General features: G+C 46.4%; 5 protein-coding genes across 5 annotated transcripts; 3 read left to right on the top strand and 2 right to left on the bottom strand.

The window, feature by feature from the left end:
* Positions 1-1,134: 1,134 nt before the first annotated feature.
* Positions 1,135-2,497, top strand: H6S33_001758 (uncharacterized protein; the record flags this gene model as incomplete). Its single annotated transcript, XM_044833121.1, has 3 exons — positions 1,135-2,050; positions 2,143-2,301; positions 2,385-2,497. The coding sequence occupies 3 exons, from the start codon at positions 1,135-1,137 to the stop codon at positions 2,495-2,497; spliced, it is 1,188 nt and encodes a 395-aa protein (XP_044693819.1).
* A 2,415-nt stretch (positions 2,498-4,912) lies between these two features.
* H6S33_001757 (uncharacterized protein) lies at positions 4,913-7,382 on the bottom strand (the record flags this gene model as incomplete). The annotated part of the gene is made up of 11 exons (XM_044833120.1): positions 4,913-5,001; positions 5,189-5,298; positions 5,425-5,957; positions 6,006-6,015; positions 6,080-6,148; positions 6,202-6,231; positions 6,289-6,306; positions 6,366-6,707; positions 6,771-6,847; positions 6,905-6,980; positions 7,039-7,382. 11 exons carry the CDS (start codon positions 7,380-7,382, stop codon positions 4,913-4,915), a joined length of 1,698 nt encoding a protein of 565 aa, XP_044693818.1.
* Positions 7,383-8,575: 1,193 nt separating this feature from the next.
* H6S33_001756 (uncharacterized protein) lies at positions 8,576-9,000 on the top strand (the record flags this gene model as incomplete). Its single annotated transcript, XM_044833119.1, has 4 exons — positions 8,576-8,605; positions 8,660-8,742; positions 8,817-8,843; positions 8,913-9,000. 4 exons carry the CDS (start codon positions 8,576-8,578, stop codon positions 8,998-9,000), a joined length of 228 nt encoding a protein of 75 aa, XP_044693817.1.
* Positions 9,001-10,607: 1,607 nt separating this feature from the next.
* H6S33_001755 (uncharacterized protein) lies at positions 10,608-13,017 on the top strand (the record flags this gene model as incomplete). The annotated part of the gene is made up of 4 exons (XM_044833118.1): positions 10,608-10,711; positions 10,787-10,959; positions 11,022-12,529; positions 12,592-13,017. The coding sequence occupies 4 exons, from the start codon at positions 10,608-10,610 to the stop codon at positions 13,015-13,017; spliced, it is 2,211 nt and encodes a 736-aa protein (XP_044693816.1).
* Positions 13,018-13,571: 554 nt separating this feature from the next.
* Positions 13,572-15,562, bottom strand: H6S33_001754 (uncharacterized protein; the record flags this gene model as incomplete). The annotated part of the gene is made up of 11 exons (XM_044833117.1): positions 13,572-13,682; positions 13,760-13,776; positions 13,854-13,984; positions 14,046-14,098; positions 14,201-14,322; positions 14,697-14,727; positions 14,802-14,869; positions 14,959-15,083; positions 15,179-15,249; positions 15,308-15,344; positions 15,516-15,562. 11 exons carry the CDS (start codon positions 15,560-15,562, stop codon positions 13,572-13,574), a joined length of 813 nt encoding a protein of 270 aa, XP_044693815.1.
* Between the last annotated feature and the right edge of the window lie 568 nt (positions 15,563-16,130).

Here is a 16,130-nt window from a genome sequence, read left to right as displayed (position 1 = left end):
TAAATCTGCGTTGTCTGTCTCAGGTTTTTTCTTTGCTCTCTCAAACACGCCACGGACCCATACTATTGATGAGATGAACAGCTAGCTACTTCTCAACGCAGACACGTCTTCTCCTTCGAATTCAGTACTTCAATTTACACATATTCTGTCATATATGTGTTCTACAAACCAAAAATCAAAAGGTTTTGATATCAATCGGCTAATAGCAGGAAAGGGGAACGGGAGATATCTATGGAAGCTTGAGTCACCAGGAATCACTCAGTGTTAAGTAGTACTCTCCGCCATGTATATCACATAGTGCAAGTGAAGTACAGTGGAAGAAGAAGCCTGGGAGAAGGTAATTATACTAAACAAGAAATCGAATCCGGGCGCAGGGTCATTATTCTTACCAGTTATGATGGGCATCCATCAGTCATCTCCCCTCACTCGGACGGCTACAGTGGGTCGCCCAAGCGGTGTGTCGTGTGATTGGAGGATATGCGAAGTAGTAGGTATCAAGACGACAGTATAAAACAGGGCAGCATCGTCCCAATCCAGTTATATATAGATCAAATCAAGATGACCTTCACTCTATCAAGATTATCGGCCCTCTTTACAACCTCGATTTTCACTTTGAACTTAGGCAGCGAGCGCATAGTGCCTAGCCCAATAGCTTGGCGCCAAGGATTGGTAAATAATTTGGATACCGGAGAAGGTATGTATAACGGCATTGAATCGCCAGTAGCCAGATCAAAGCTCATCAGGTTTTTGAAATACAGTATGGGGCGCGCATGACTTTAATGAGCTGTTGTTCTTTGGTGCTCTACTCGTAAAATATAGTAATAAAGTCTCATCTTAACTCCTTCAAGGATATAGATCTAAGTTCCATAAAAGTAAGCATTTTTACTTTTATACTCGCTGTAATTCAGGTCATTGATAAAACGCAGTTCAATAGCTAGTTCATGGAGAGTTGGGATGCATCTGTAGGGTTCGACTGCTTAGTCATATCAACCGTATCTTTTGGAACCACATCAATTCTCAATTTTAGCTGGGCATCCACGGTGCACCATCCACCGCCAATCTGTTTCTAACTGGAGCTTCTCAGCCAATGAGGTGTTTATAATCTCATAGGATCTCTCCACTGCTCACATCACGATGTTCAGGTGCCAGTTCAATGGCATCAAAGCCCTATCTCGATCAATATCATTCACATTGCGCAAACCGGCACCCTCAACACTTTCGCGGGGGGTGTTGGTTTTTCCATCCAGCATTAACAAAACAGTTCCCTTTGGACCTCACTCACAGCCAAAAAAGGAACTAAAATGTTTTTTCTCATCTACAGCTCTGGGAAGTGCCCGAGCAAGATTTCGCACTACGCAAAAAGAACCCCCCCCCCAACCCCCGCTGGAGCCTGAACCGGCGCCAGAGTACCACGACCCGCCAGATCTCCCACCAAATGAACCAAAGAGAAAGGAACCTGGCAGTGGCCTAGTAAAAATCTTCCTAGCGATCACAGTGCCGATCTTACTTCTCTCCGTGTCTGGCGATTTCGTGAGAATGACTGTGACACGAGAGGAGGTCTGCGAGGCGCTGGGATTGGATCCTACAGTGAGACCGGGGCCGAAGTACTACGATGAGTACATCCGACGGTACAAACCAGAGAAGGTTTTCTGGCTGAATCTGTCGGAAAAGATTAAGCTGAACTTCAGCTTCTGCGCACATAATGCTGTGGGTGAAGGTGAATCGTTCAGGTGGTGGACGCCGTTGACTGCGCAATTCAACCATGGGGGACTTTTACATCTGTTTGTGTGCTATACCACTCTCAAGGCGTTCGCCCCAGTGCTAGTTCAGCTATACGGGAACCGTGTGACAGGAACAATATTTGTGGCAGGCGGGATCATGGCACAGGCATTTGTGGCCCTCTTTGAAAAATCTGTGAACCCATTCGTGGCGATGTCGCAAGAAAAGATATTAAACAAGGTTAAATCCGGCCTCACGAAGGACGAGGAAAGCCAGCTGCGACGGGCAATATCATTCGCAATGGGTAGCAGCACTTCTCTGATGGCAATGGGTACGTAGGAAAGCGTAAATTCTGGAAAGCTAGAAATGATATTGGCATGGAACATTAATTCTCATGCATTATTTCGCCTCACGTCTCGCCAGGCACCATCTGCGCAATCGTATGGCCGGCAATGAAATTGAACCTGATGTTCATTCCTATCGGTATCCCGATCAGAACGGCCTTGGGCGCCGTTGTGGCGTTCGACATCGGCGGAATGTTTTATGATTACGGGATCCCGATTGGTCATTCAGGTCATATAGGTAAAATATTCCACCAGTCCTAACTTCTAGATTGATAACGATTGGGTCAACTGACGCAATGATGTGGGGATGGTGTAAACTAGGCGGCGCTATTGCTGGTGTTATTATGTATGCGCTGTGGATCAGGAAACTGCCGACTGTCTTTCAGCGTCGCATTGCCCAGGCGATGAATGGGAGGGGAATTAATATACGGTAATTCTGATTCAAGACGCGTCATGGAGTGGCTCGGGGGAGTGGAACTGGTAGGGGGCAGGGGGGACAGGGGGGGGTGGTGGGGGATGTGGTGGTGAAAAGAGAGAGTTATGGCCCGGAACATGAGTCTCGTAAGAAGGTACCCTGGATGTTAACGCTTGTTTGTCCGAGTATAACCCGCAAAGTACCTACACACATGAAGACAATCCCCACCACCTCGCTCTCCATGATAGGACACAGGGATATCCGTAAACAGCATCTGCAATGTAAATAATAGAAACATTCACTCCAATCAACCCCCAAGCCCTCGTCAGCCTCCCATGGCCCAGCCTTGCACTTACATTACATACACATCAACCCTTTTCGAGAAACTTCCCTCACACATCACAAGAACTAAGACAGAAAAGAAAAGAAAATCATCATGATTATGCACTGCATAAAGAATAAATACCCTGCACCTGGGCTCCGCGCGGCTCCCATAATATATCATGTAGATCCAGCCGCTCTTACCTCTCTCTCCACAAAGAACCCGGAGAAATCCTGACTTGCATATCGTTATATTCCAGGTACATCCGACCCTTGTAGATCATGTCGATGACGATCCAGTAATACATTACAAGGCCGAGTGTTTACTCTAAATCATATCAATGCAAGACAGCAAATGAACCCGTATAAGCTGGCGCGGGGGGGTAGGTAGGTAGAGTAAACAATCTGACCGGAGGTTAGGTTGGGTTGGGTTAGTTTGCCTATAAAGCCAGAGAGACATATCTAGGCAAGGGTAAGGCTTATGCAACGCATGGCAATAACTAATATAGGGTGCATAACATAATCCAACCTTCACCCCCCCCCCCCCCGGTTTCGCCCCGCTATGAGTGATACTCTATGATGCATAGATTACATACAACGTTCTATGCAACAACAGCATGTAGGTAGAGTACTCGCCAAGTCTCACACAAGGCGCACTCCAGTCAAGAGCACGTATGTAGCGAGCTAGAGTAGCTAGCTGGTGAGTCATGGGGTATCTTCTAACCGCCCTCTCACAGCAGAACCCAGCGGAAAAAATTAACGCCGAATGGGCAGTGCAGGGCGCAACGGATTCTGATCGCGGGAGCTGGGCGGGCCAGATCTGTGGTGATGTTTGGCTGGAGATCCCGACAGGCTGGTAAAGAGATGTTTACTGGCTGGTAGAGCAGAGACCGTGCAGTTGGACATGTCATGTCATGTCGAGTACATAGTACCTACATGTTCATATTTACACTACATGTCTAGCTTGGTTGGGTCTAGTAGCGTTTACGTACGAGGAGCTGGATCGAACAAGAGGATCGAGGCTTGAGATGGGGAAGGTCTTGTACTCATCATCATCTGAGCTCGCTAGATGGTAGTTCTTACTGGTTCGTTAATTAGAGTGGTGATGGTACTCGTGGAAAGAGATAGGGTAGGTACTTCTGGCCATTAGGGTATGGTGGGTAAACATAGAGTCTTACTTCTTCTTGTTTACATGTCTATTTTGGTGGACCAGCCCTTTTAACTTCATATTTATTTCTTACCCAATTCCTTCTATCGCTGCTGCATCGAGAATAAGCAAAGAAAGAAATAAGAACCAGAACGAATAGGAATGGAAACCAAGAAGGGAAACATGGGGTGTTGACAAAGTTGATTCACGTGATGTGGACAAGAAAAAAAAAGAACGGAAGAAAGAAACGATTCGCGGAAAGGTACAGATAGATAGATACATGCGCTAATCTAGGTGAGAGTGCAAGCAGCAAATCCAATAATAAACAAAAAAACAAAAAAAAAAAACAAAAAAAAAAAACAATAATATAAAACCCTGCAGAACGGTGCAGTGGTCCGCCTGGCTAGTAGGGTATGTTACCTAGAGCAGATGCAGCGAACATGATGGAAGAACAACTACCAAGATGCTATTACCTAGTATCTGATACGTGCGAACATGTTAGCTGTGAATCACAATATATTAATAAGGTTTATATAGAAGGCTCTCTACGTACCAAGTCATGTGCGCTCCAGGACACAAATTCGTACGTGACAGATCATCGAATTACCTTGAATGGATGTGCTTCTAAATTATAAACTGTCATTAGCAAAGATATGTCTAATACTAGGCAAATAGAGCAGAGAACTCCTAGTTAAAAATATGAGCAGATAAGGTAAGGAACAAGGTAAAGCGGGACGGAATTAACCATGTGCGAAAGCCCCATGACGACACCAGAAGGGATGTGCCGAAGAAGCAAATGATAACACTGAAATATATTTGAGGCAGGCCGACAAAAGCAAAAACAAACGCCAAATTCCAAAACAATACCACCATATCGGAAGAAAAGCCTGTGGATGCATACCTGTGCTGAAGACCCACTCATCTAAGCTTCCTATATCCTCACTGGTAAAGGTCAAGTAAAGGTATCTAATGTGCCATCAATAGGGTTAGTCTTTTTCTGCGGCTGAAGTAGGCCGGAGCGGAAAACAGTGAGGGGTAGTACTTCAATGTCTCGGCTGCAAACATGAACAACCCCAGCATCAGGGGGACAGATAGTCAGCATAAACGGTCATGTGCATACGAAGCCAACGGCGGAATGCAGCAGAGCGGATCGCCATGCATAATGATTTTCGGCAGTCAAGAGTTCATAGCTTGTGCTGTCCATTAAGGGTCATAACTGAGCCAAGGGTGGGGATAACTCACCTCCCCAGAAACTCTCCGCCTTATCAATGATATTGTCTGGACCCGCGGGTTTAGTAACATCTTTGACTTCCGCATATCCAAATTCTACTTCCGCAGCCTTGTTAAATGCGCTTGAAAGAAGGGGTTAGCACAATCAAAGATCTGCACAATTGAGAGGTAAAGAAGCTTCGATGCATAATTAATGGAAAATCACAAAAAAAAAAAAAGAACTCTTTAATGAAAGGCAAAAGACGTACTTGAACGCATCCCATGCCCATTCTTGGTACAACTTATTGCCTGTGATTCGATAGGCGTAAAAGTAAGACTCCACCGTTTCTGGACGAAGCACCCATTTGGCATCTGTGACCCAGTATCCCAAGCTCTTCAGTTGCTTATATTGAGTTTCGTACTGCGGTTCATAAGTCGCATTGGGAGCTGTATCTGCGGGTATCCACGAGAAGTACTCCGGGCCTATTCGAGTGGTACTGCCGACATATGTTTCGTGGCACGCATCGATAACATCAAGACCAAATTGGATTATATCCTCTCTGCCCAGATATTTACCCCCTAGTAAGAAATTCCCACCTGCAAAACATGCGAGATGTCCCATTTCGTTCAAGAGCCACCCATTCTTCCATTGGGAAAGAAATAATTTGCTCTTTTTACCCTCTGCTGGGGCCGACCACGACACGAGGTTTTTCATAGTTGACTCAACGGCCTGTATCCATCGGTCTCTGTACTTTGATGTATTTGGATCATGTGGAGCTAGTATATGGGCTTTGATAAGGTACTTTTGAAGATTAATAAACGTTAAATCCCATCAATTGAAAGTACTAACCTCATAATAGCTGTTGTAATCACGTATTAGCTGCTTGAACCCGCAAAAACCGTTGGATTGAAGTGATCACATACGAATCATGTCCCGCTCCCCAACTTCTGTGACGGTCCACAGGGGCACCGGTGACGATATCAATAGGTGAGCTTTGAGCCGCGCGTTAGAAAACCTTAACTTTCACGTTCGAACATTGACTTACTCTATCAAGCCCGGCCATTCTTCAATATATCTAATTGGAAATGAGTTAAAAAAAGAAATCACAAAAGTGGGCCGAGTCCTCAATTACCTGTTCCATACCAAAGGCCTACACTCAAAATATTAAATTTAAATTTAACCACAAACTAAAGTGAGAGGTGGACATACTTCCATGCTCGAGTAGCATTCAACTCATACTCTATCTTTCCAGTCAACTTGCTAAGAACTTTATTCTCTAGCCAATTGCTTCCAGCTCGGGCGGGCCCAATAGTTGCATGGGCAAACCCAGGAATTGGTCTTTGATTTAAATGTTCTCTGCAACCTTGGTTCGTAGTGAAGTTAATTCTAGGCCATATCATCCCCGTGGGAGAATCAAATCCGGGGGCAAGCTTAGTGGCCAAGGATACAGCTTGTGATAGCACATCATGCCGGTCGTATTGAGAGACGAGGCCTTTAGAAAGTACACCAGCATCTATAAGGTCGACAGTCGATACAAGCGCACCAAGATAACTAATAAACGGTCATTAATGGGTCCGGAGTTTGAAGCATTATATTAACTTGGCATAACCCCACCGGATGGTTGTCTCAAATGGATCGACTAGCCCTAAGGCGTCATTGAAATCGATTCCTTTGATGGTGAAGTTCAATTCCTATTTTTAGTCAGTCCCCAAATTCCATGTCTTTGTCTGATTGGTGGGGAATATTACAAGCCTAAATTCTTCCTCCAAGCCCATCAAAGCCGTTGTCGTTAATGTATCTACAATTGTAGCGGCCCATCCATTCCTAGACATATAATTCATCAACACGGATTAAACCAGAAAAGAAATGAGATGAGTATCACCTCGTTGTACGACCACTCCCTGACACTGGTTTGATCTCATCTCGGCCCCAAGCCCCCACTTTATATTTCCAAAAGGTCCTTTGCATGGCTCTTCTTACTTTTTCTGCCTTCTCCTTATCCTCAGCGACAATCCCATTCTCCTTGAATGAATATTGGACCGTGTTCCGTGGCCATTTTGGTTTGCCACTCCCGAACCAAGAGAAGCCCTTTTGTCCAGATGGGGTGCCATTAAAGCTCGTGCTTCCAAGACCTGGAAACGTGACGTAAAGGACGTACACAATTGCGATAGAAGCTAGAGCAATAATGCGGGCCTTGTAGGACGTAGGTCCTCGTATTCTCATCATTCTGAAATCCTCCACAATTGGTCTTCGGGTGAGTCGTTGTTTGTATGCCCTCCCCCTTGGTGAGCTGTTTTGATAAATCAATAAGTAGAAAGACGAAAGGAAAAGAGCGACCTCTGCTACCGACTGAAGCGTACGTCACTTAGGGCTCCTTATGCTCAATCCTTGTCTGAGCAACCAACACCAGCCTCATTAATCTCAATAACCACCGGGCCGAAGCACACACGTAGCCCCCTCGCCTACTGTAGTGCCGGTACCTAGAGTGGTAGGGTATGCACCTGGCAGAGCGGAGAAGAGATCACCGCGACAACTAAAAGACCAACGATCGCGACGTCTGTCTGCCTGACAACGAACTGCCCATCTTATGAGGAATTCCAAGGAGATGGGCCCATCCAATGACAGCATTCAGCTTTGGCATGCAAATCGCTAAAATCCCACGAATGAGTATGTCTCACACGCAGAATTCAAGCAATCCGCCAGTTTCAAAACCGGCGTAACACAAACAGGCGGCGTGTCACATCGCCCCGCAGAGCCTCATGTCGCGTTTTAGGACCCGTTTCATTTATTAATAACCCCTGTCAAAACCCGGGATAGGGCTGGTTTCTGGGTTCGAAAACGAAGATGTACGCAGAAGTTCACGTTGCCCACAGCATGGCTGACAAGCTACATATCAGCTATAGATTCCATGTATTGTATCAGGATCTTTCAAATTGCAGTCGTCTCAATTGAACATGGGTCCACAGAACGTGCCATGGCTATATATTATGGTCTACCCTATTCCACGGTTACCCGTCCCACAAACTAAAACACGTCATTTTGATGCTTGACCTCTCACAAGCAATTCTCAAGAGATCCGGATATCACAACGCACAAAGTCAGGAGCATAGCCGAGAACCTATTTAATATATAGGACAGGAACTTTTTAATCTTCTCACTGTTTGGGAAAGAATAATAAGAAGGGCATCAAGCTTAGATTAGTTACTGAGACCGCAATAAAGTATATAATATCTCCAAAACCAAACGCTAACAAAACAATAGAGAAAATCCTCTATAATGACAATACCGCGACTGGAAGCTCTTTAAATTGAACAATTAACGCATAGAACCACCCTATTTCCGCGTTGTAATTAGGTGGTAGCACAGCTGAACAGCTAATAAATTTACTATGGGTGTAGATTACCGCAATATATAGTAGTATGATGAGTGAAGAATACCAAATCAAGAAAGTAAATCATTGATTACGACACTGGATATGCATTTGTTTATATTATCGCTCACAGAGCCAGACATATGTCGGCTACATATGTAGAACAATCACTCTATACCCGGTATCCACCTCTGATTTATACAATATTTCCCCACGGTATTGTGTTAAATATCTATTCTCTGACTTCAAAAGATTTTGAATCTTGACTAATACCGAATAAACTGCGTTAGCGTTTTGAATGATATTATTTCGGCAAGGTATCAATATGCATAATAATTTTTTCTAGTATGGTATGCCGGAGAGAGTTAAGATAATTTGCATCATAGACAATCACTCGATACACGAGCTCGAGACAAGGAATCAATGCAATCATCGCCTATGCCTACAACCATAATAGAATCGGAGTTGGAATAGAGCTCCGAGCCTCGGTATATGTTGGTGGGATCTGCGGGGTGCCTTGAGGCACTCATCGGGAGGATAAGGAGAGAATTCATCGATTCGCGTTGCTGATTAAGTTCAACTCGTAGGAAAAAAAAAGAGAAAAAAAAAAGAGAAAAAAAAAAACCTATTTCCACCGAATTCCACACGTAGCCTAGATAAACGGTATATCTGTACGGACTGTTTTCCTACCAGTGCTATAATAGGCAAGGGTTCTGAAGGTGATGAAAGAGATGCCATATCTGAATTCCTGAATGATTTTCGTACAAATGTGGTCTATGGCTTGAAGATAAAGGTCTTGGTGGTAGTATAAGTGTTATCTACAATGTCTATTATCAAATGATACGCTGGCCCGGGCCCGTATCCGACTCCCGAATACATATTTCTAATATAAAATATCGTGGTAAAGATATCAAATAATGTATTGCCTGACCAAATCTCTAGTAAAGGTATTGTCTCTTTATTTAACCGAAACCTCTGTAGATACCTTTGATTCCATGCCAAAAGCAATAAAGTACGATTTATCGATGACTTTACTGGTGTTAATAACGATTTTTCTTATGTTTTTCCTTTTCCGACGAAGACTTATTAAGAACACGTAAAAATTATTCCCGTTGTGGAGCAGGCTAATCGACTATGTAGTACCTATGATTGTGGATAATACGAGGACAAGTGGCAGATGATGCAGAGGACATGTCACAACGGATACGGTGCCTTTAGTAGTTAGTCCTGTCTTCTGCTATTTCTTTGCAATTTGGTCTCACTTTCTTTTCTTTCTTTTAACCTGATTATCAATACACTATCATTCGAGCTTGTTTACTTTAATGAACTGAGCCCGAGCTTTTCTTCTGCGATTCACGTAGGACCAAAATCTACACTGAACTCATGGTTCGCTCTAAACCGTCTGTCTTAATAGAAAAACGTGATATTTCATATTTGAATATTCTTTGGACGGCCAGGCTCGATTAGAAGGCTAACTAGCATTGATTGATTGATGATTTATTGATTGTGTGCAAGGCTAACTAGCATGGAGTAGATACGACATCTTGAACGAGTATATATTCTCACGCTGGATACTTACCAGATTGAATCGAGAAGTGTCGAGAATCTTTGTCCGTAGGGTTCTCTATATGTAGGCTTCCTCTATGTGGCTAGTCGATCTTCTACTCGGGCGGGTCTAGCCGTGCGGAGGGGAGCTTCGAATATAATTGAAGGTATGTACCAGAAACATCCACCATGACCACCTTCTGGCACATGGACCCTGGCTCGGAAGCCTAAAATACATGTAAACATTACATACGATCCATGTGCCAACAACAACAAACACCAATCAACATTACGAAAGGCGTCAACAGGCGAGTGATAATTTATGAACAATGCTTCAAAATACGCCTATCCAGATCCCTCGGGAACGACGTGCCAAGCCGCCCGTGCGCGTCAAACTTAAACGAAGCCAGACGTCACCCTGGGCCCACCAGCTGCAGCATACCTTAGGTACAGAATAGCTGCCAGAGCTACCCCCAACCTATTCATATATTTCCAACCTCCTAGGGATATCCAATTCACCGTTCTGAACCGCCCAGATGGATAATCTAACCGAAGAGGAAGCTGATTGTGCAAATCCCGAGCTTCTATCCTTTCTGAAGGAATGGTGTAAAGGAGCTCAAGGAACCAAGGCCGCTGCTGTGTGCGTACTCTCGCCTGGATCCTCTGATATAAAAGTGGTCTAATTGGAATACTAAACCCTCAACAAAATGTATAGTTACAACCAGGCGTACCTTTCAATGAAGGCGTGCCCAACAGCCTTCCTCCACCCTATCCAAGCTGGTGACTTGAAGGGAATAGGTACAAGAATAGTCGAAAGACTTACACAACGCCTCGAGGAGTGGTGCATGCAAAATAACAAACCAATGCCTGAAGTGCCGGCTAGGAACGGTATGAATCCATACAGTGCCTCTATTACAATCGATACATATCTTGCTAAAGCATGGGCGTAGCACGTAAACGGCGTGTCGCCGTCGCCAATGTCGAGGACGGTTCCGATCCTCAACCAGCTCCAAACCCCAAAAGACCGCGCAGGCGCCAGAAGGAATACGTGCCTACGTACCGGTCAGGCGCGTACGGCATACTCATTGCGCTCTGGGAAGCGGGCGATGACATGTTGACTGAGGAACAACTCAAAGAATTGGCTCAAGCTCATGCTGATGCTTCATACACTGCGCCCCCGCATACAACAAGCTTCTGGACAGCTTGGGGCGCCATGAAAACGTTGATCGAGAAGGAGCTTGTGTACACTAGGGGAGTTCCACAAAGGTTTTGGCTAACGGAGACGGGCAAGGAGGTGGCCCGTGCAATCCTCGCGGGGAGAGAGCCGGCTGCTTGTGTTGCGGAGGGCAGCGGCGGGAACGGCGAGGCATCGGGATCCAGTTCTCGTACCCCGCCGGGGGTGCCTTCCGGGGCAGCTGCTGTGACCAATAGACTCCTAGAGAACCAAGCCCCTCAAATACTGAGTGGTGGTGGCCTACATATAGGCGGAGAAGACTTTGAGGAGGAAGCTCGACTATGGGCTGTGGCTAAAGTTGAGGAGAGCAGGCAGAGATCCAGGAAACCTCCCGGACTCGGGGAAGATGTAATTAGGAATACAGATAGGCCTCAGGCTCTCTACTCTGGGAGGCCGGCAGAATACGGTATGGAGCCACGGCCAACCCTCAAACAGGAGAAAAAGCCACAAATAGAGTTTGTGGACCTGGAAAACCACACGGATTTCCCCCCACCACCACTACGACCCCCGGTTCTTGGGGTGATTGCTGGAAATCCCAATATCCAATCCTCACCTTATGCACCGCCCCGCAGTTCTTCGCTCAACGTACCATCGCCTACTCGTCCGGTACCTTGTAAAGTATCCCCTCTCCCGACCACTCGTGAGGCTTCCACCCTCCACCAACAAGCCCAACTCAAACCAGCACAAACACCCCCCCAATCCCGCCAAAGCGGCTCCCCAATATTCCCCGCCTTCACCCCCGAAGTGCTAACAGCCGGAACCTTCACCATCCACCTCCTCCTCGACAATCGCGAGGTCCGCGCCCTCAACGACCGCGATTACATCGCCACGAACCTCGAGAACGCTGGCGTGACCCCCATCATTAAAGCCCTCAAAGTCGGCGACGTCATGTGGGTTGCGCGCGAAAACGGCCCCGCGGGAAGGGAGGTCGTGCTGGACCACATTGTGGAGCGGAAGCGCCTCGACGATCTCCTCTTCTCGGTCAGGGACGGCCGCTTCCACGACCAGAAGTTCCGCCTCAAGAAGAGCGGCATGAAGAATGTCACGTATATCATCGAGGACCTCACGATGGGTGTGTTGGACGCACAGACGCAGGAGATCATCGAGACGGCGATCAGCTCGACGCAGGTGGTGGATGGGTTCTTTGTTAAGAAGACTAGTAAGCTGGACGAAACAATCCAGTATCTAGTGCGCATGACAAAGATGCTGCAGAAGCTCTACCAGGTACCTAACACAACCCACGAGCTCCCCCATACTGCACTGTCGCCCTAGCTAACACATCCTAGCCACAAGACCTCTACATGATCCCCGACGCCCTGGTCGACCACAAAACCTACCCGGCACTACTCAAGCACCTCGCTGACACCTCCCCAAGCAAGAAATTCTTCATCACCTACCCCGTCTTCTCCGGCCTTGCGTCTAAGTCGGGCTCGCTGACGCTGCGCGACCTGCTGTTGAAGTTCCTGATGGTGGTGCGCGGCATCACGATCGAGAAGGCATGCGAGATCCAGAAGAGCTTTCAGACGCCGAGGGCGCTGGTGGACGCGTATGAACGCTGTAGGAGCGACAAGGAGAAGTTGGATCTGTTGGAGAAGGCGTGCGCGGGGGCGGTGGGCAGGAGGAAGGTGAGTGGAACGCTGTCGGTGAAGGTGGCGGAGGTGTGGGCGGGGGTGTCGGATGATGGGTTTGTCCATCCGCAGGATGAGGAATAAGTAGTTATAGATGGACTGTTTGTGTGGTGTTTATATTTTCTTTTTGAGGATTGGGTGTTGTGCTGCTGTTTCTGTTTCCTGTTGCAAGTATTGGTTATTCTCTGGCGAGTGTTGTATGGGTTAGGTGTGTATATTGTTATGGACAAAGGAAAATACATGTATGTAGTTTATAAGTAATTGCTCAATCGAAGTAATTCCCTGTTAAATATTCGAAAACGGAAAATTAAATGTGCACACTATCCGCAAAATATTCGTACGCACCAATACTCCTCCTCATCTTCATTTTATGTCCCAAACACAGCGATACATGTGTCTAACGTATGTACTTTTCTCGAATCCATTATCTACATGAGGTAGACGTAGCCAGACAGCTAGCCAAAAACCAAAATCCAGAACCCTACCCACATACACAACCGTGCTGTCAAGAACCTAGGTAACGAACAACCCTGCATCAGTGACGAAATATCGCATCTCCGAACTTTTAATACCAGTTTCCGTATATGGTTAAGTATCTAGATTTTAATTTCGACTGGGTGACAACGTCGGGATGAGGTCTACGATGACCCCAAGCCCCCTGAAGTTTGGGGAGAGAAAATCTGGTGTACTATCTCTTTAACTGTAGCTATTATATGCTGCTGTAATTCGAGGGTCGCATCTCGGGTGGTCTGTACAATATCTCAAGCTTAATGCCTTCGTTCTTAAAACTACGCAGGTAAAGCGTAGATCTATTATGCATACTCACGATATAACTCCGCAGGCCTTAGCCGGGGGGTTCTGTACCGTAAATTTGCTGAAGCAGGGACTGGCTTTTTTTCCCCCTGAAGTCGTGTACTAACAATAGAGGAATGCACCGAGAACTTGACCACCAAGTCCTGCGCCGAGACACGAGTGATGGTCTGTGACCAACTTGGCAATATTCACCTTGCCTTCTCGTCGCGGTAGTCGCTCTATGGGGCGGTAGAATGCACTAATGTAAGGATTAGAAGAGAGTGAGAGTTGTCAGCACTTGGAGAGGCCGAAGAAGTTACGATGGGGAGGGGAGAGACGGCTGTTGCTTTAGGTTAACGTGGTATTTTGGGCCCTATGCCCGGGTTAGATTCGAATAGTTGTCCAAAATTGAAGCAACTCGAAGCCACATTTATGCCCCTCCTTGGGCGAGTTTCTGGACCGCATAGGCACATACGCCTCTCCGCTTCCTACTGGTGTTTAGTTTGAGTATACACTCCGCGAGGACTCCAAGCCCCTTAATTTGCTCGGAGTGAAAGGATTTCCGGACTATGACAGCTATAGGAGAACCACGTGCGTCTAGACCATTAGGGTTTAAGACGTTTGATCATGATTGAGCCCGGATGGCCACCTGCGATGGTATCAGGCCTCTTGGAGATTGTTAAGAGTAGCCAGACTCGAGTATACACATGAGCTCGAGTCGGCAGGCTTCTTGTCATCGTGGCAGGCATACATGTACTCTAGATTTTTTTACATGCATGATGAACAAAACAAGTCCGGACTAAGAGGTTGCAGTTGCGTTTGTTAGCCCAATACTGGTTTTAGTGTTCTTTTTCTTATTCACGATTCTCGGCAACAAAAAGCATCGGCGTGGCTCCGGAGGTAATTGATTGATTGATAATTCATTGATTGTATGCTGGCTCCAGAGGTAGGAGCAGTGATGAACCGCCGACATCGCGTTAGTAATTTTCCTTTTCTTGCTTCCTGATTTGGTTTTGAGTTTTCTACCTTCCTTCTGAATAATATCATGGTACAAGCAATGTATATGGTTGGCTTACCTCTTTTTGCCTCTTGATGTGGGAATACGGGGTGGAAGGCCTAACTTGACCCGGTTTGACCCACAGAGCTAGAAGGTGAGATAGTAAATCCTAGAAAGTTATCCCATCACGCTACTGAGCGTCGGTGACAAGTAGTCCTTGATCGTCGTATACATACCTCGAGCTTTTCTTCGATTATACCTGAATGGTGACCGCTGGACCCCCGATAAACCGACCCTATCGAATGCTCTACGCCTGAATCTTTCCCACCTAGCGCCTTGGGACTCGTGCTCACCAACGTAACTATGGACACGTATAGATATATATCTAGCTATATCTTACCCCCACTCCTTTACCGGCCATAGGTTCCTCTCGCCTGTTGTTTAGAGAGGCCTTACCTGTATATGATCCGTGCACCGGTATCGGTCAAGGGACCGCAATCATTCGCACTCTGAGACTTTACATTGTTCTATTCTGGGGACTAAGCTATGTAGAAGATATTATCGCAACGAACTGGGTATACGTACAAGTAAGCTTTCTCCATCGTACGATGTGGTGTTGTATCTCGGTAGTTCGCTCGGGGATGGGCCAGGAGAGATTCAGTCCTGGCTCATGAGTTGTCACTCGCCTGGTAGTCACCCTTGCATCAGCTCTCCAGGGGGCCTTTTTGGGTAGCGAAGGGGTTGAACGAGGAGAGTAGCTCTGTAATCTTGTTAGCATGAAAAGAATAAGTACGTTTCTGTGGGTGCGGGGTGCGGGGAGACAATCGGAACGTCAGCCATTGCAAGTGCGAGTCGCCAGTCGATGAATTGAAGATAGAATCCAAGGTGATAGCCCAATTGCAGCGAGGACTACGCCGTGTAGTCTACATGTACATATAGTTACCCGAAACCGTCGATCATAAGCAAGCGTACCAAGATCATACCAACGAAGCCCTTTGCTGCGGTTACCCAGCTGACGTGTCCTCACTGTAGCCCTAGGTGCCGCCAAAGTCCGCTCTTGCCAAGATGAGCTCGAGTATAAAAGGTCTTCTCCACCCGCTCCCTTCTTCTCTCCCTAGCTCTCTTTGCCTTTGTAAGTCTCCCCCCACCTTTCTCTCACCTTGATCCTTTGCTAACTTTCAACAGTGGCTTAGATCAAGTGTAGTATCTGTTCTTTTCAGGTATGTATCTCCCTCTCCTTTCCTTCCTTTTCCTTTTTATTGATCATCATTGCTAACATTAAAAAAAAAAGTTTAATCACTGAAACGGTCCCCCGGGACCTTTTTTGATTAACCTTATTTTTAGGAATAGGAGCATTGGCTCTGCGCTTGCGCATCCTTTGCTCCAATGTATCACTGGCATTACACTG

This window comes from Morchella sextelata (genome assembly GCF_020137385.1).
Source record: "Morchella sextelata strain SCLS chromosome Unknown scls_11, whole genome shotgun sequence".
In the NCBI taxonomy this organism is placed as follows: Eukaryota; Fungi; Ascomycota; class Pezizomycetes; order Pezizales; family Morchellaceae; genus Morchella; species Morchella sextelata.
This window is presented reverse-complemented; position numbering and strand designations above follow the sequence as displayed.